Source organism: Trematomus bernacchii, unplaced genomic scaffold, assembly GCF_902827165.1.
Source record: "Trematomus bernacchii unplaced genomic scaffold, fTreBer1.1, whole genome shotgun sequence".
NCBI lineage: Eukaryota > Metazoa > Chordata > Actinopteri > Perciformes > Nototheniidae > Trematomus > Trematomus bernacchii.
This window is the reverse complement of record NW_022987685.1, coordinates 4,934,402-4,952,863: the sequence shown is the minus strand read 5'-3', so window position 1 is coordinate 4,952,863 and position 18,462 is coordinate 4,934,402. Positions and strand designations below refer to the sequence as shown.

Sequence of the window (18,462 nt, the reverse complement as noted above, 5' to 3'; positions counted from 1 at the left end):
AGCAAGATGCTCGGCAGACATGTGCTACCAAGCAAGCGTACTCGCGATTGAGAAACACCCCAAGTCATTTTCACTTTACATTCAGAAAACGTAACATTAGTCACATGCTAACCGGATAAAGGATTTTCAGAATAAAAGCTTGGCATTGATTTCCTGAGAACTTCCGGGTTTTTCCACAATAAAACCGCTTTAGACTGGCAATATGTTTTAGACTGAATTATGCTGTTTAACATTGATTTTAATTTCTAACATTACCTTTAAGATTTTTTTGTAGGTATGCCCCATGGATGTATAATAAGGTATGCCCAGGTTTGAACAGTGGTTCAATTTACCCCCTGACCTGGATCAACTTACCCCTTACCCGGGGGAAGTTGAGCCACAAGACTTTAAAAAGATTTACAAGAAAATAAAAGATAAATATACCAATTTTAGGAAAAGTAACGAAGCAGTGTGGGTTTTATATTAATAGACTAGAGCAGGGGTCGGCAACCTTTTTGATATGAAGTGCCATTAAAAAAAAAAATTGTTATCGGCGTGCCAACGATCGAGAATTATCAACGGGGGGGGGGGGGTTGAGGAGCTTGACGCTGGTGAACTATCAACAGGAGGGCGGGGGGAGCCTCGCTGCGCGGAAGCAGTGGGTGTTTCTCAATCGCGAGTGCCGCCGAAGTACTGTTCCAATCTCCAGTATACTTGGAAATCTACCGAGCCCGGCGTACTCCCTTTGGAGAAATATCGAGTGTGCACATGAGTAGACTTCGCGGTCTTAAAATCCCCACAATGCTTTGCGCACGGACCAATTTCCCCAAATCTGTGGCGGAAGATGTAAGGCGGGGCCTCTCATATGACGCACACCTGCACACTTGCTAGCGTGTTCCACACTTCGTTTTCCGAATGCCAGGAAGTATTCTTGACTCGCTTCTGAAGCAAGATGCTCGGCAGACATGTGCTACCAAGCAAGCGTACTCGCGATTGAGAAACACCCAGTGTGTGTGTACCTGCTGTCAGCACAACTTACATGATGTCATTTAAATAATTGGTTTAAACGGCATAATAATAAGGACGATCGTCCGTTCTGTGATTCTCCAGAACACACATGTTATGATATTAGGGTCATGCAGAGTGAGATGAGATCGCTGTCCCTTTAAGAGAGAGAGTGAGGGAGCGTGTGTGTATGTTTCATAGACTGTATATATAAATATATATGGTATGTTTCTGGAAGTGAAACGAGGCAGCAGAAAAACAGAGGTCTGTGATGTATTTTGTGAAACAGAAGAACAGCTAAATAAATGCAACGGCCTCCCAAGAAGAGCTCGCCTCTCTCCAGTCATTTAAGCTAAAGTGGGTTATTGAACCTGAAGCTTGTTGCTTCTGCCCTCCTCGACTACGGTCTGGGAGCCGACAGGAAAGTTCAACACACAGATGGCCAGTCCGCCCCTTTGTAGCATATTATTTCAATGAGAGATGAGCAGATCGCCACTGGGCTTTCAACTAAAGACACAGCCACGCAAAAACTGCGGCATTTGTAAAGCTCCTTATGGGTACTGCAATTTGTGAAGTGCTTTCCTCTGTGGTGAAACGATCAGCACTGCACCACGGAGGAAAGTGGCAGAAAGTCACCTGGAGTTAAACAGCGGGGCTGCGCTGCGTGCATGGCTTCCTTCTGCAGGTAACGGGGAGATGCGCTCTGGCGGCGGTCTCGTTCAGGATCCGAAAATACAATTTAAATATTTTGCACGCGTGCCAGGGGTTGCCGACCCCTGGACTAGAGTTACACATATTTCAAAACACGAAGTGTAATAACTGCAGTTGCCTCCCTGTCAGAATGACAAAGATCCTCAGTGAAGCACAAGCCCATGTTTCTCACTAAATTGTAAGTACAACTTATTAAAAAGATCAGTTCAATGCAACTAATGTCATCTTAGTGTTATTGCATGATATTAAAATTGGTTTGCCATGAATTTAGTGATGGATTGTAAACATTTGAAATGTAGCATTAAAGTGTGTCTCAGTTACAATAGTTGTTGTTTTAATAAATCAGACACTGATGGTGCAAGGCTGTACTTTACCTCTTAATATAGGCTTTTTCCCCCTAACAAATCGTTTTTGCGCTGATCATGGGGTACTTGGCTGAATTCTTTTTTCAAAGGGGGTACATTATTGAAAAAAGTTTGAGAATCACTGGCTTAGAGGACAGCATAACTAAAAAATGGCTCAATTTACCCCACTCTCCCCTAAGCCCGCCCCCGATGATCTCAGAGCTCTAGGGGGCTCGTAACAGGGCAGCATGTCAGACATATATTGGGGTCCCAAGCCATTTAATGCTTTATAAGTTAACAATATAATTTTAAAATCGATTGTGTAAGCTACTGGTAGCCAGTGCAGAGATCTGAGTACAGGGGTGATGTGTTCTACTCTTTTTGTTTTGGTCAGGAGGACTCTGGCAGCGGCGTTCTGGATTAGTTGTAGTTTTTTAACCGATTTTTTACAGAGACCTGTAAATACACTATTACAGTAATCCTGCTAAAAACAAATGCGTGAACTAGTTTTTCAAGGTCATGAATGTTCTAAGTCTGGCTATGTTTTTCAGGTGCAGTATGCTGATTTAGTAATTGTGTTGATATGGGATTTGAAATTGAGGGCGGGGTCCAGAACTACGCCTAGATTTCTCACCTTTTCCGATGTATTTAGCAGGGCTTTTAGTTTAGCGCTTACTTCAGCCCGTTCCTCCCCTTTGGCACCAAAGATAATTGTCTCTGTTTTGTTTTTGTTTAATTGTAGGAAATTGTTGCTCATCCAGCTACTGATTTGTTCCATGCAGTTGAGGAGGGATTGTAATGGTCCGTAGTCGCCAGGCTTTATTGTAATGTATAACTGAGTGTCAATGGAGCTTTTCATTGTATTTAATGAAATGAATGCAGTCTGTGGTTAAGGGTTAAACCATAGACTGTATATATAAAAATACAGTCTACAGTTTAATACAGTTAAACACGGGAGAGTCAATAATGAGGAAGGGGAGTTCTCACGTGAGTGGGTTGCGTTAAGATAAACAGGCTTCAAAATAAATGCATGCAGTTGAGAACGAATGACCAAGGGGATTATTCACATGTTTATTTGGAGCATACAATAAATATATTACAAACAAAATCAAATGCAATCCAAAAATATGGTGAGGCTGAACAGCCCACTTAGAATAATTAAATCATTTAGCTCTGATTCACCTTACTTTGAAATGCTCAACCGGAAGTGTATGTTGTTGTGACTGCGCCGACCAAGCGGAGTGGTTAGTTTAGTTCTGTTTATATTTTGTGTTTATGAGCCTCTGCGTGGTTAGTGCCGTTTATTAACCTCTCAGTCGGCTGGATACTGCTCCATTCAGCATGATACGTTGGACTAACGCGTGGGTTTAACATGTTTATTTTAGTTTGAGACGCTAACATTCGCTGCTGGCTCTCAGTTAGCATTAGTTATCAGAGCCGTTCACTGACCCTCGGACATATGGATACGTTTTGTTTACGTCTCCAGAGTCCACCGGACAGCTGTAAACTCTAAACAATCATAAGTAATTCAGCTTGACTGCTGTCTCCAGACATGTCCCAGCCTGCGGACTGTGATGACTCCACTCCCCTGCTCAGGGAGGACGCAGACAGGTGAGTGAATGTCCACACGTTGAATGTCGGTGTATGGTTGTTGTGAGTGTGTCTGTAGCTGTGCTATAACACTGTCCTGTCTCTCCCCTGTGCATAGTTATGATGACTATCAGGATGAAGACTACAAGCCTCGCTGGAGGTCCATCAGAGTCATGTACTTCACCATGTTCCTCAGCAGTGTGGGTGAGGAACCACCGAACCAGCTACACATAATTAAAAAATAATAATATTAAAACTATCCTGTGCTTAGTGTAAAATGATGTGTGTCTCGAAATGCTTTCAGGTTTCACCATCGTCATCACGTCTCTGTGGCCTTATCTTCAGAAGGTGAGAATATATTTTCCTTTATTGTAAACAGGAAGTAAGAAAAGCTGCACAGAGGACTTTAGATTTAGGATATATTTACTATTTAATGTTTAATATTTAAGGTGGATGGCAGTACCACGGCCAGCTTCCTGGGCTGGGTGGTGGCAGCCTACAGTCTGGGGCAGATGTTGGCCTCGCCTCTCTTCGGCCTCTGGTCCAATCACCGCCCCCGCAGGGAGCCGATGGTCTGCTCCATCCTCATCAACCTGTTCGCCAACATCTACTACGCCTACGCCTACCTGCCCCCCTCCCACAACAAGCTGCACGTCTTGGTGTCCCGGGCGCTGGTGGGCTTCGGAGCAGGTGAGTGTTACTCCGTCCTGCAGTGAGTCTTCCTCTGCTGCAGTCATGTGACCTCTCTCTGTATCGTGGTGTAGGTAACGTGGCGGTGGCGAGGTCTTATGTGGCTGGAGCTACGTCCCTGAAGGAGCGCACCTCAGCCATGGCCAACATGAGCGCCTGCCAGGCCCTGGGATTCATCCTGGGACCAGGTACTCTTCATCACAGTCTTCAATTGATGTCAACCGAGCCAGTAGAGGAAGTATCTGAGCTCCTACATTAAACCACCTGTCTTTAAGGTTTAACACTCCTCAGCAGTGGTTAATAATGTTACTGCAGCTTCTCTATGTGACACACACACAGGCTTTAAACACGGATCTATAAATGTCAGCGTTGGGAACAAAGCTGTACACTGTTGGTGCAGCCTACAAGTAATCAATGCATGTTGTTTAAAGGTCTCCTATCATGCAAAATGCACTTTTTGATGTCTCTTATACATAAATGTGTCCCCGGTGTGTCAGGGAACTCACAAAGTGTCAGAAAACAAAACCCTCTCTCTTTTCCTCCGCACCCAAATCTAAAAAACGGGGCTACAACGGAGCTGGTCCATATTTGCTGATGTAATATCGGAAATGTGGGCTGGCTTTACACCCACGGCCCTATCAGAAACGTCGAAGAGCAAAACACTTCACAGACATGTTTTTTATATATTTGTATATATCCGAGACCTATAATATATGCCTAAAAATAGTATAATAGGAGACCTTTAACTCCTGCAGTGTGTGTGTGTGTGTGTGTGTGTGTGTGTCTGTGTGTGTGTTTGTTTGTCAGCCCTGCAGGCGGGTCTCTCCTTCCTGGGGGAGGGTGGGGTGACCGTGCAGATTCTCTCCCTGCAGATCAACATGTACACGTCCCCCGCTCTGCTGGCTGCTGCGTTCGGCCTCGTCAACATGCTGCTGGTGCTGGTACTTCTCAGGTTTGTGTGTGTTCAGCTCCTGGTGTGTGTGTGTGTGTGTGTGTGTGTGTGTGTGTGTGTGTGTGTGTGTGTGTGTGTGTGTGTGTGTGTGTGTGTGTGTGTGTGTGTGTGTGTGTGTGTGTGTGTGTGTGTGTGTGTGTGTGTGTGTGTGTGTGTGTGTGTGTGTGTGTGTGTGTGTGTGTGTGTGTGTGTGTGTGTGTGTGTGTGTGTGTGTGTGTGTGTGTGTGTGTGTGTGTGTGTGTGTGTGTGTGTGTGTGTGTGTGTGTGGTGTGTGTTGTGTGTGTGTGTGTGTGTGTGTGTGTGTGTGTGTGTGTGTGTGTGTGTGTGTGTGTGTGTGTGTGTGTGTGTGTGTGTGTGTGTGTGTGTGTGTGTGTGTGTGTGTGTGTGTCTTACTCTTTGTGTTTCTCGCTGCAAACAGAGAGCACCGTGTCGATGACCATGGAAGACAGATCCGAGCCATCAACTACACATCAGAAGGTTTGTATGCTCCTGTAAACACAGAGTTTTATTTTGAAAGGACAGGAAACTAAAATATTGTTTTCCTTCCTGTAGACGGAGATGAGCTTAGTGAGGAAAGTGAGGAGAGCCTTGATCAGTTGGCCGTCGTGACCTCCAATGTCCTCTTCTTCATCGTCATGTTCATCTTCGCCGTGTTCGAGACGTAAGAAGGATATAAACCGAATATATTATCCTGTTCTTTTCAACCAGTATTTTAAACCTGAGAGTGTGTGTGTGTCCAGGATCGCCACCCCCCTCTCCATGGACATGTTCTCGTGGACCGGGAGACAGGCCGTGCTGTACAACGGCATCATCATCTGCGGCATCGGCATCCAGTCCATCCCGGTGTTTGTGGCGGTGAAAGCGGCCTCTCGGAGGTACGCCACCCCCCACCTGAGTGTCAGACAGAAATATACTGTATATATATTTATTTATTTATTTTATTTCAGAATTAATCCAGAGAGAGTTTTCTTCCTCAGGGTCGGAGATCGTCCCGTGCTGCTCGCTGGCCTGGCCGTTATTTTCTGTGGCTTCTTCATCCTGCTGCCATGGGGGAACCAGTACCCCCAGATCCAGTGGGCAGGTAAACATAACAAGTGCTGATTCTCTGTCTGTTACTTTAGATGAAAATAAGGAGCCACTCCCCACGCCCCTCTGAGAGATATTTGGTTAAAAACACAATGGTGCTCTAGGAGGAGATTCAGATGATAAGGTGTGGGGGGGGGGGTTACCTTGGTTGGTTATTGGCTAATGGTTAAACAACCCAAACAATCGTTATGACATCATAAAGTGGCCAAAATCTGATCAGCTCATTTTCAGACAGGTTTTTATATAAATGGATCAGGACAAAAAGAGAGCAAACTTTTTTCCTGAAACTTTCAGAATCTCTTTACACAGAGGGGACACATGTTTATGTAGAAAATACATGAAAAAGTGGATTTTGTATTATAGGTAACCTTTAATATAAAATAAAGTGGATTAAATAAGATCGAAAGGAATATTTATCGAATGCATAAAAACATGAAACATGTAATAATAATAATATATGTAAACACTTTTTAAAACATTATAATTAAAAAAAGAAAATACATAATTTGAGGTTGTGCTTTTATTTTGAAAACCCAGACGTGACAAACAGCACATTGGGGAGGGTGTCTGCAGCCTCCAACAGCTCTGTTGGATGCCCCTACCAGCAGACCTGGTGTCAGTACACCCCCGTCATCCACCTGGCTCAGTACATCTCTGCAGACGTCCTGATCGGTGTGGGGTACCCCGCCTGCAACGTCATGTCCTACACCCTCTACTCCAAGATCCTGGGCCCCCGCCCTCAGGTGAGTGTGGAGATGCTCAAAGGTAAAACCACTTTGAATCACCACCTGATCAAATGACTAAAGTGTGTGTGTGTGTGTGTGTGTGTGTGTGTGTGTGTGTGTGTGTGTGTGTGTGTGTGTGTGTGTGTGTGTGTGTGTGTGTGTGTGTGTGGTGTGTGTGTGTGTGTGTGTGTGTGTGTGTGTGTGTGTGGTGTGTGTGTGTGTGTGTGTGTGTGTGTGTGTGTGTGTGTGTGTGTGTGTGTGTGTGTGTGTGTGTGTGTGTGTGTGTGTGTGTGTGTGTGTGTGTGTGTGTGTGTGTGTGTGTGTGTGTGTGTGTGTGTGTGTGTGTGTGTCTCTCTGCAGGGTGTGTACATGGGGTGGTTGACGGCCTCGGGCAGCGGGGCCCGGACTCTGGGCCCTGTGTTTGTTTCTCAGGTCTACACCCTGCTGGGCCCCCGCTGGGCCTTCAGCCTTATCTGCGTCCTGGTGCTGGGGGCCGGCATCCTGCTGGGCTCTGTATACCACAGACTGATCCCCTTCTCTGTGCGCAATGCACGGACCCCCCCGTAACAACTGAGACTTCCTACTACAGACACTGTGAACTCTGACTCTGTGCTGCGTTCACTGACTGCAACATGCTGCCTTCACTGACTGTAACATGCTGCAGAGAGACTTTTAACCCTGTGCTGCGTTTAATGACTATGGCTGCGTTTCACTTCTCTTATTTTTCATTTCCTCGCTCCTCGGTCTCGGTCTCACCGGAAGTTGGTTTGTCTGCGCCATCTTGAGTAGCGTCCCAATGGCCTTATTTTTGCCGGAGGATCGAGGAGTGAGGAGCGATAATGGAGGAGCTATAATTGAGGAACCACCAGACCATCCTTCGATGAAATCCTCAGACACTCGCCCCGCCCCCTTACTGTGTATCGCTCACTGATTGGACGATGCAGCGCATGCACTGATCTGATGCTTCTTGACATGAGAGCAGTTTCCCAGCGGAGTGAAGAAAACACATGAAACTCACGGGACTCACTCCTCAGTTTATGCTGTGTTTTGTTTCAATGAATGCATCATTCAGTTACACATATGTGATATATCTGAACAACAAAGTGGTCAAAAATGATTTTATTCATTTATTGGAAACATTTTCATGATCGCTTTTTTCGTTTTACATTTTCATTTATTGTCATTTCCATTCAGTCAGTCATTAAGTGCTATTTTTAAAATGTTAATTTGCTACATATCCACACAAACAGACAAAGTGTGCAATCCAATGAATGTTAATCTAACTGGGTTTTGATAGATAACACATCTCTTTTTCTTCTCTCAATTATTTTATTTCTATTGTGCACTCTAATCAATATTAATCTAACGTTTATACATTTTAAGAATGGCGTTTATCTTTTTTGAAAATGAGTTCTTATTTGATTTTATTTATTTGGGTCTACAACAGATGATACAAATGTTTGTGTCAGTAAATGTGTACTAACAGAGGCGGGGGTGTTTGTGAAAATAACGGGGACAGAGCTGGCTGCTGTCAGACGATCAGCTGTGCAGCGTCATCACAAACGGACGTCGCTTCACGTGACGCTCCGGAGGAAAGGACGTCCCATTGCTCTTAAAACTCATTTCCCTGCTTCTCGTGGTTTCCTTGCGTCTCTCCATGCTTCCCTGGTGGGAGGGACTAGTCGCAGGGAAACGACGCAAGTGAGGGACGCAAGGATTCCATTTAATCGAAGTGAAACGCAGCCTTAGACATGCTGCAGAGAGACTCTATGCTGCCTTCACTGACCAAGTTAAACGGGTGCTAGCACTGCAGAAAGAGATTTTTTAATAATGGTGTGTGAGGTAGGACCATGGTCAGAGATTTCCTGAATGTACATGTATATGATAAACATTTGTAATTTTTCTGACTACAAGCTGGAAAAGGTTCTCTGATTGTCTTTATATTTTAACATGAGACTGTGAATCTACCGGCACAAGGAGCACTGGATTCTGGAGGACACTGATAATATTTCTGTTATTAGCTCTAGATTTGGTATTTTACCTGAAATAATTGTATTAAGTGAAGTTTGATGAAGGTGTGTGTGCTAATGACGGTGTGATGAGTGATGAATAAAATAATTAATAACATCTTATTTATTTCATCTTTTGGTGCAAGCTGTCAAACACTTAATTATTTTTATCATTGTAATATTACTTATTGATAATATTTATATTTTGTAAATGGCTAAAGCAGTGTGGATGTATTAAGTGTATTTTTGTGTCGTGGCACCTATCAGTCCAGCAGGTGGCGGGAGTACACCTCTAACTTTGTTAATCATTAAACACCAAAGAAGAAGAAGGAAGGAAAAGCAGCAGCAGCAGCAGCAGAAGAAGAAAAAGTGGAAAGCGCGGAAATAACATGCAAGCCGCCAAAGTTAGAGAGATAAATTAACGCTGTTTGGCTTGTGATTTACCTAACTTAACGAGTTTATGAGGCTGTAGGAGGATTTACTTTACTAACATGGATATATTTAGAGAAGAGACGGGTAAGAACATGAGGATATTTAAAGCTGTCTGTAGCTAATGTGGCTAACAAGCTAACAGGCTAATGAGTCCTGCTGATAAGCCTGAACAACGTCCTCACCAATGTAGTACTAATGATTTACTGCGTAACGAAAGATTCAAATGTAATTTACTACACGATGTAAGCTTAAAATGTGATTTACTACATGATGTCACATGTTTGTTTGTATTCTTTTTCAGAGTTTACAGATATCCAGATGGTTGTGAGTACACTTTTGAAACTTTTTACCGCATGTTGACAACGTGTCAAACGGAAGTGTTCTGTTTACATGATGTAAGTGTATACATAATAATGATGAATCACAGTTTACAGTGCCTTAGGACACATAAATGAACTTTTAACAAAACTATCTAAAATGTATTTCATCTTGTTATCAGACATAGGGCTTGTGGGTTTTCCTAACGTTACTACATACTCAGAAAGAGGATTAATTTGTACTGATCTTGAAGCAGAGAGTGAGGTGCATCATGGGTAAAGGAAGTGAACACAGCTGTGCACAGTATGATGGTAAATGTTTGTAATGTATGCCTCTCCTGTGCAGCATAGGATGGTGAATCTGTTTGAGAGCCGTCCTGGAATCCAGGGGAGATTTAGAGTTGGCGTTGTTGGTAAGAAATAGCACAAATACTAAAGTGAATAACACATTTATTCAGTGATTTTTTAACTTGTTATCGTTTTGTTTCCCAGCTAATATCAGCAACAATGGAGGGAGTGGTGTTACGGAGCAGGTTTATGGTGAATGGGGTATTGGGCCTAATAATTTCACAGCGTACTCAAACCTAGCAGACTGGAACAGTGGGACTGCATTAAGGGGGGGCTCTGCTTATCAGCCCCCCGACCATTATTACCCATCATCCTCTGCAAAGGTCCAGCCTAAAGAGAGTGTGAGTTGACTGTTTAGTCTTTGATATCTTACTCTGTGGCAGGATGAAAAATAACAAAATATAAATATTTTTTAGGACGCTGAAAGAAGAGCCAGATTATTAGAAGAAGTTATAAAAAGCAAAGAGAAGGCTGAGAAGAAGCGAATTAAGAAACAGGTAGATATATATATATATATATATATAAATAAATATAATGCATTTATGTCAGATTATATATTAGAAACTGAATTATCTGTGTTGCCTTGTAGAAACGTAAAGAAAGAAAACGGCTTGAGAAGTTGGAGAAGGAGAAACTGAACCCTGAAACAAACAAAGAGGTATTTATGACCCATGAGGTAAAATACAATCATAATCTTTATTATGTTTGAACAGATTCAGCAGGTGTTTGTCTCTTTTGGTTTCCAGGCAGAAGAAGCTGTACAGCAGAGCAAATCAGAGGGAAGCACAGCAGGAAGTGAGGAATCCAAAAACAAGCCGCCTGCCGAAGCAAAAGACAGCGGCGGCAGCAGCAGCAGTGAGGAAGAGTCCAGCGATGAAGACGGCGACACCAAGAAGGACTCCGCAGACTCTGAGGTACCACATCCTCGGCTCTATGGGATTGAGATGGCAGTTTACAAACATACATTTTAAAAGTAGTCTTATGGTGAGGAGTGTGTTTCTGCAGGAGCTGGACATGAGCAGCACGTTTGTGAGTAATGCTGCTCAGATCGCCAGGCGACAGCTGGAGCAGAATCCCCGCGCCGAGAGGAAGAAGAGGCCCCCCCCCACCACCACCACCACCACCACAGAGGAAGCTAAAAGCCCCCCTGAGAAACCTGAAGGAGCCCCAGAGGAAGAGAAGAAGCAGGTGAAGAGAGGACCAAGCTTTATTACCTTATTTCTATATTATAATGCATTATTAGTATAACATTTACTCGTGTGTGTGTGTGTCTGCAGGACTTTGCCCCCCCCACTTTGGAAGATAATGTTAAAATCAGTACTGATCTCGCGGGTGAGTTTCATTTTTCATGCATAAACCGATCCATTTGTTCATATATTATTATATAATATTCTGTGTTAATTCTTCCTGCACTTTCTCCCTTTTTCTCCAGTTATTGGCAATAAGTTTGCGAGTGCTGGAGACTTTAATATGGCTGTGAAGTATTTCACCGACGCAATTAAATACAACCCCACGGAGTTTAAGTAAGGACACACACTCTTACCACTCTCTCTTGTTATGCACCTATTTACAGGAACCCGTTTCTATTTAATTATAGAGAAATTAAAATGTTGATTCTGCTTATCAAGTCTTAAAGCACAGGTTAGCCTTGATACTGAAATCTGTGGTAAGTCTGCAGGAGAGCTAGCTAACGTTAGCTGTTAGAGGCTGTATTGAGTTACAGTATGATGCGTTCAAGGGTCATCTTGTAAAAATGAGTTTTTGTCTAGAAAGTTGAATGAGCAGGATATGGAAATCGACTTGGTTAGTGGTTATTTAAACAATAAAGAGTGACTGATCAGGAGTTCAAGTCCAGATGTTTGTGTCTCAGGTTGTTTGGGAACCGCTCGTTCTGCTTCGAGAAGTCTCAGCAGTTTGAGAAGGCGCTGGCAGACGCAGAGCTGTGCCTCAGCATGAACCCCGGCTGGGTCAAAGCTCACTTCAGGAGGGGGAGGGCGCTGGCCGGACTCAAGGTAAACACAGGGATCAACGCAGACACATGGAGGAAACATTTAGATATGTAAAACAAGGGAGACGGTAGTTCAGAGTTCTCCTCTTACTGCCCTTCTGGTTCCTCCTGCAGAGGTATGCGGAGGCGGCCGGAGCCTTCAGGGAGGTGCTGTCTCGGGACGGGTCGTGTGCAGAAGCAGCTCAGGAGCTGATGAGGGTGCAGATCACTCAGCTGATGGTGCGTCACACTCACACCTGACTTTATTAAAACATGCTCTTAGAGAAGGAGGTGGTGTATGACAGATATTCTTGTTTGTTGTGTTGCAGGAGTATGGCTTCACTCGGGAGCAGAGCTCAAACGCTTTAATAATCCACGGCACGGTGGAGAAGGCTCTGGAGGTGCTGTCAGCTTTAAACCGTCCCCCAGGTGAGTGTCACGAGGAGGCGGTGGCAAGAGAAACTCCTCCTTCCAACACTAACTTAATGTGTTTTAAACAATGAAGCATGTAACTACGTTATAGTTGAAATAATCCTAACAATCACCATATGTTTTTTCCACATAAGAGTTCTTCCTCATCCCCCACATTTTCCTTGCTTGTCTATCTCCCTTCAGCCATCACAAAGATCTCAGATCCATTAGCTTTACTCTCCGCCAATAGCATAACTCCTTCATGGGGGGCGGGACATCTAGAGCAGTAGGGCTTCGCCTGATTGGCCAGACATATTAACGTGCAGAGAGTGACTGCATGGCACATGGAATAGGCTACTATTTATTGCAGTTCGAGCAGTCTTGCAATATGCATACCACAAATGTTGATATAACGTTTACAATAGATTTTTGATATATTGTGCAGCCCTAATACATATATTTATGATTGTTCATTGTGTGTTTGTGTACAGGAACTATTCAAGGTGTGCCTCTCAAACCGGCTCAACTTGTTAACATCAACGGAGTGTCTCCAGTCCTCTCTGCCAACATAAGCCCTGCTGCTCTTCCTCTTCTTCATCCTCCTGCTGCTCCTTTTCTCTATCCTGTTGCTCCTCATCCTCACAGTGCTATACAATTATTAAAGAACAAACCTTTAGTCCAGAATATGTCCAACATCCAGAGTCAACAGAAGATTGTTCCTAACCAGGCGATGAAGAGCGGGGCTGAACAGTCAGTCATTATTATTATTATTATTATTATTATTGTTATTTATTTTTTACTACACTATCATTATTTTGTATTTATATTATTATTATTTTTACTACACTATTATTATTTTTAAATATGACTTTTTGTATTTATTATATTATGATTATTTATAACTAGACTATTGTTTTAATTATTATTATTGTAATTATTATTAGTAGTATGAACGTGTTGTATGTGTGTTTCACAGGGAGCTGTTTCCAGTGTGGGTGGGGAACCTGGTGTACCCATTGTCTGAGGCCATCCTCAGCAACATGTTTAACAAGTGAGAACATGACTCCTTTTTTCCTCCTGGTACTCCTTCCCTCTATCCTCTGTGGTCACACCTCCTGTCTCCTTCCTGACTCCTTCCTTCCTGTCTCCTGCTGCAGCGTGGGGCCGGTCCACAGTGTCAAGCTCCTCATTAACAAACGATGCGCCTTCGTTAACTATACCAAACGAGATCACTGTGATGAAGCAATCCGATGCCTGCATGTGAGTACTACTTCCTGGAAGATTAAACTACACTTCATAGATACTGTCACTGTGAGGCGCACACCTTGTCACCCCCTGTGTCGTCCTGCTCTAACCGCAGGAGGTCCCTGTGAGTGTTGCTGCTGTTTCTCCTGCTGAACAAACATGTTGTGTTGGTGTGTTCAGGGCTCTGATCTGAACGGCATGAAGATCGCTGTGCGCTATCCGGACCGCATCCCTCCAGGAATGGGGATCTCCAGATCTGCGCTGAAGGCTGAAGACCTGCAGGACGAGAACATGAGGCGAGTTCTTCCTCTTTCAAGAGTCGGAGCGTGTTAGCTTAGCATTAGACTGTTCATTGTGCACAAAGGCCACACTGGTCTTATTTGTATAATTGCTCTCACTGCCTGAATGGTAGACACAGGTTCAAAATGCAAGTCTAACGAACTACGACATAAGCGTTTGAACATGAAGTGGGAAAAGGGGTGGGGCTACATAAGGTGAAAATGTAAAATATATAATAGTAAATATATATTCCCTCCTCTGTGTGTTTTACAGGCAGAGTGGGACTTTCTGGCCCTCCAGACCGGGCCCCGACTTCAGAGGCAGCCACAAGTTCTGACAGGAAACGCAACCCACTGCCCTTCACAATAAAAGCAGAACAATCTCTAGCATCTACAAGGTTTTCAAGCTTTGCCTCTTTTGAAGTGTTTTAAGATCATGAGTTTTTTAAAAAGGAAAGTTGCTGGAAAATACTTCTACTGATGGGGAGATACTTTTATAATTCTGTAAAAAAGAGAATCAGGTATAAGTGAGATGATGGTATTAAGAAACACTTCTTTATGCAAAGATTTAATCCAGCAGGAGAATCAGCCAAATTCTCTTATAATAATTATAATGTTTGAAAAATGTTTTATTCCTAAATGATTTGAGCATTAGGCCCCACAATCAGTATTACACCAGCTCTCCAGGAGACGTTTTATTATTCATTTTACAGTCATTCACCATTATTAATCATTAATTGGTGACGTTGACTTTACTCAGGTATTGTTGATTTGTCCGAGCCTGACTATTTTCACCATTATCTTTTTTATTTACGATAGGTTTTACCCTGCTATAAACATATTTAATACAGCATATTGCCTTATGGGTATTTTTATCCAAAGGATCACTCTGTGGTGATCATGTGATTACTTTTGTTTATTCAGACGCCGTCATGAGTTTGTTCTTAATGCAAGAATTAAAGATTCTGTCATATTCTGTTTCCTGTCTGCTTATTTAAATGCATATTTAACCACCAGTGTTCCAGAACAAATCTGTGTAGTATATTTCACAATCCATACTTACTTTTTCTTCTTTTTACAATTAATTCCGTAATTTACTTTAATATGATTTTTAAGACATACTATGCCATCAGTCCTTCCACACAGATTTCTTATTTTGGATTAAAAACTAAGAGGCAGAATACATCTGTGTGTCTAGCTGTTACTTGGATAATATATTAAATGAATAAAATATGAGTTTAATCCTTTATATATACAGTCTATGGTTTAATCTCATATATTTCTCCTGACTATAAACAGGAGTTTCCTATGAGAGGCAGGGAGAATAAAATGCTACTAAATTATTACTAATGTATTTCTTTAGTGAAAAAGAAGATGAAATTATTTTTGACAACCTTTTTGTGAATATTAATAGTGACATAGCTAAATACAATTTGAGTTTATATGAGTTGAGGTACTCTGGTTGAGTTTCTGATGAGTCCAGCAGAGGGCAGCAGTGAGTCAGACAAAGCTGATCGAGTATGAGCTCGGAGCCAGGATCTACAATCAAACATCGATAACGCCTTGATTGTTGTGAGGATGTCAGACTGCAAGCAGATCGCCTCTCAGAAGAGGTAAAACACTTTATAAATATCAGAAAATAATAACCGTGTCATCTCTTAAATACTGATAATTCTGCAGACCGTTATTCTGTGTATCAATATACATATATTCTGTATGAATATATTGTGTTGGCAGTAATTATGTTATACTAATGTGTTAGCAGACTGTTATTCTGTGGGTATACTAACATGTATTCATTCTGTATACAAAAATGCCAGCAGACTGACTGTTGATCAGCTGTATTTATGTTTTTGTTTATGTATGTATATTTATTCTATGTAGGTATTGTGATTTTAAATATTGTTCTCCCGCAGCGCTAAAATCGCAGCAGGAGCAGTGGTGTGTGTGGAGAGCGAGATCAGAGGAGATGTGACCATCGGTGAGTTTTATTATTATCATTATTATTATTATCATTTATTTACTCAGCATCCTCCATCACTCCTGCTGCCCCTCCCTCAGGAGCCCGGACCGTGGTGCACCCCAAAGCCCGGATAATCGCAGAGGCGGGGCCCATCATCATCGGGGAGGGGAACCTGATCGAGGAGCAGGCGCTCATCATCAACAGGCAGGAGGAGAACACATACAATAACATGTAATAATAACATACTATTGTAACCTCATGTGTTATCTCCTCCTGTGTGCAGTTACCCGGAAAACCAGCTGCCGGACTCTGAGGGCGCGGAGCAGAAAACCATGACCATCGGGACCAACAATGTGTTTGAAGTGGGATGTGGTATCCTCTAAAGTGATATATAATATAATCTATAGCATCTGACTGAGTAATGCAGTAATGTCTGAGTCAATGTCAGCTGAAAAGTAACAGAAAATATGAATTTCTATTGTTATTAATATCTATTTTGTCCAGCAGAGGGCGCTGTTGGTTCAGGTTTACATTATAAATGAAGTCCTAAATTTAAAATAAGATTATGCAAACCGTGTACAAAAATGTTCATATGAAAGACAGTTTTAGAACAAAAAGTCATGTGGTAATCAAACATTCAGTCTTTGAACATACATCTGTTTTATAATAGTGATTACATTTAAATCCTTCATAATGAGGATCAGTGTCTCAGGCCCTGAACATCGGAGACAACAACGTGATCGAGTCAAAGGGTGAGTACTGAAATCCCTCTCTGTGTACTTTATATATACATATAAAAATGTATATAATACATAATCAGAGGTGTAAATTAACTAAGTACATGTACTCAACTACTGTACTTTAGTACACTTTTGAGATACTACTTTACTTGAGTAGATTCATTTTCATTCTCTACAATTCAGAGGTAAATTGTGTACTTTTACTCCACTGCATTTATTTAATACCATTAGTTACTTTACAAATTTGTATTAATGATGTGAAATAATAATCAACACTAAGACTTTAGATACACCTGGAGTAAATTCACAAGCTACCTTGCCGTATACAAAGTGATTCAAACTACCTGCCTCTTAACCACTTTGATAACACTTTAATGCATCACTACTTATAATCAAAACATATCATATATATTATTCTAAAATGGGTCAATCTGCAGAACTAGTCCATTTTACTTTTGGTACTTTAATTACATTTTGATGCTGATACTTTTGTACTTTTTCTTGAGTAACCTTTTGACTGCAGGGCTCTTACTTGTACAGAGTATTCCTACACTCTGGAACTTTTACTTGTACTCAAGGTCAAGATCTGAGTACTTCTCCCACCTCTGTATATAATATAAAAGTGTAACCTGTGTATGTGTCTCACTACTCCCCCTGCAGCTGACCTGGGCAGGAGGGTGGTGCTGAGCAGCGGCTGCATCGTGGGCGCCTGCTGCCAGCTCAACACCTGCGAGGTGGTGCCGGAGAACACGGTGGTGTACGGCTGCGGCACCAACCGCCGCCTGCAGAGCGAGAAGCCTCAGGTCAGTGCTGCACCTGCACCACCCACACAGCTGACGGAGGGTGGAGTTTATATACCTGAGGGTGGTGTTCTTATCACTGAGGGTGGTGTTTCTGTGTTGCAGCCTCAGACTCTGCAGCTGGACTTCCTGATGAAGATCCTGCCAAACTACCACCACCTGAAGAAGACTGTGAGAGGAAACAGCACCACCCCTGTGAGGAACTGACTCCCCCTTCTTTACATCCACATGTGAGGATCTCACACCACCTTCTTTACCTCCACCTGTGAACTCCACCTTCTTTACCTCCACCTGTGAACTCCACCTGTGAACTCCACCTCCTTTACCTCCACCCGTGAGAATCATTTTTCAGGAGTTTCTGCTTTTTCACTTCTTTTATCAGATAGTCTGATCTATTTTAGACCTGACATTGTAAATCTCCTTGTTAATTAATTACATTTAAATGTCTTTATAATTGTTCTGGTAAAGATTGCAATAAATATTATCTTCATTTTTCAAATATATGTTGTTTTATTTGTATTATTTATAATAACTTGTAAATGTTATATATTTTACAAAAGTAGTTAATATCTTTAATTCTTTCTAAATGATAATTGTATCAAGCACTCGTCAAATGTTTGGTATTTACATTAGCTTAGTTTGACCACCAGGGGGAACTGTTGCGTTGCTGTCTGCTCGTAAGGTACACAATAACAGTTTAATTATTTGTATTATAAGTAAAGTAACTGTACACAGTCCCAGTTGTCATTGAGCTCGGTGTGGTTACACTCCTCCAGCAGCATGGCCTGAATAATGCCAGGTACCCCCACAGTGTATTGCAGGTGGAGCTGGGTGCAGCATGCAGCTGCTG

General features: G+C 42.4%; 3 protein-coding genes across 4 annotated transcripts; all 3 read left to right on the top strand.

The window, feature by feature from the left end:
- The first annotated feature begins 3,238 nt into the window (after nt 1-3,238).
- mfsd8 (major facilitator superfamily domain containing 8) lies at nt 3,239-7,884 on the top strand. Its single transcript, XM_034136604.1, has 12 exons — nt 3,239-3,650; nt 3,748-3,833; nt 3,934-3,977; nt 4,079-4,319; nt 4,394-4,507; nt 5,127-5,271; nt 5,690-5,748; nt 5,824-5,932; nt 6,012-6,146; nt 6,249-6,352; nt 6,895-7,100; nt 7,443-7,884. The coding sequence occupies exons 1-12, from the start codon at nt 3,592-3,594 to the stop codon at nt 7,647-7,649; spliced, it is 1,509 nt and encodes a 502-aa protein (XP_033992495.1). The 5' UTR covers nt 3,239-3,591; the 3' UTR covers nt 7,650-7,884.
- Nucleotides 7,885-9,428: 1,544 nt separating this feature from the next.
- LOC117487864 (tetratricopeptide repeat protein 31-like) lies at nt 9,429-15,082 on the top strand. 2 transcript variants are annotated; one of them, XM_034136601.1, is made up of 18 exons: nt 9,429-9,607; nt 9,825-9,847; nt 10,187-10,253; nt 10,333-10,529; nt 10,605-10,685; nt 10,778-10,846; nt 10,935-11,102; nt 11,194-11,376; nt 11,466-11,520; nt 11,621-11,711; nt 12,059-12,200; nt 12,311-12,415; nt 12,505-12,604; nt 13,078-13,336; nt 13,563-13,637; nt 13,744-13,846; nt 14,012-14,127; nt 14,384-15,082. In XM_034136601.1, the coding sequence occupies exons 1-18, from the start codon at nt 9,583-9,585 to the stop codon at nt 14,445-14,447; spliced, it is 1,923 nt and encodes a 640-aa protein (XP_033992492.1). In that variant the 5' UTR covers nt 9,429-9,582; the 3' UTR covers nt 14,448-15,082. The 2 variants fall into 2 exon arrangements, with proteins under 2 accessions (XP_033992492.1, XP_033992493.1); XM_034136602.1 differs by lacking the exons at nt 9,429-9,607; nt 9,825-9,847 and adding an exon at nt 9,862-9,918.
- Nucleotides 15,083-15,654: 572 nt separating this feature from the next.
- On the top strand, nt 15,655-18,097 carry LOC117487863 (dynactin subunit 6-like). Its single transcript, XM_034136600.1, has 7 exons — nt 15,655-15,722; nt 16,026-16,090; nt 16,171-16,276; nt 16,356-16,444; nt 16,777-16,824; nt 17,473-17,615; nt 17,718-18,097. The coding sequence occupies exons 1-7, from the start codon at nt 15,688-15,690 to the stop codon at nt 17,817-17,819; spliced, it is 588 nt and encodes a 195-aa protein (XP_033992491.1). The 5' UTR covers nt 15,655-15,687; the 3' UTR covers nt 17,820-18,097.
- The last annotated feature ends 365 nt before the right edge of the window (nt 18,098-18,462 follow it).

Coding starts and splice junctions, on each gene's coding strand:
- LOC117487864 (XM_034136601.1), top strand. CDS start 9,583: ATGGATATATTTAGAGAAGAGACGG. Junction 12,416..12,504: donor TGCAGATCACTCAGCTGATG/GTGCGTCACACT, acceptor GTTGTGTTGCAG/GAGTATGGCTTCACTCGGGA. Junction 14,128..14,383: donor CTGCAGGACGAGAACATGAG/GCGAGTTCTTCC, acceptor TGTGTTTTACAG/GCAGAGTGGGACTTTCTGGC.
- mfsd8 (XM_034136604.1), top strand. CDS start 3,592: ATGTCCCAGCCTGCGGACTGTGATGACTCCACTCCCCTGCTCAGGGAG. Junction 5,933..6,011: donor ATCTTCGCCGTGTTCGAGAC/GTAAGAAGGATA, acceptor GTGTGTGTCCAG/GATCGCCACCCCCCTCTCCA. Junction 6,353..6,894: donor CCCCCAGATCCAGTGGGCAG/GTAAACATAACA, acceptor TTGAAAACCCAG/ACGTGACAAACAGCACATTG.
- LOC117487863 (XM_034136600.1), top strand. CDS start 15,688: ATGTCAGACTGCAAGCAGATCGCCTCTCAGAAGAG. Junction 15,723..16,025: donor CAGATCGCCTCTCAGAAGAG/GTAAAACACTTT, acceptor GTTCTCCCGCAG/CGCTAAAATCGCAGCAGGAG. Junction 16,277..16,355: donor CAGGCGCTCATCATCAACAG/GCAGGAGGAGAA, acceptor TCCTGTGTGCAG/TTACCCGGAAAACCAGCTGC.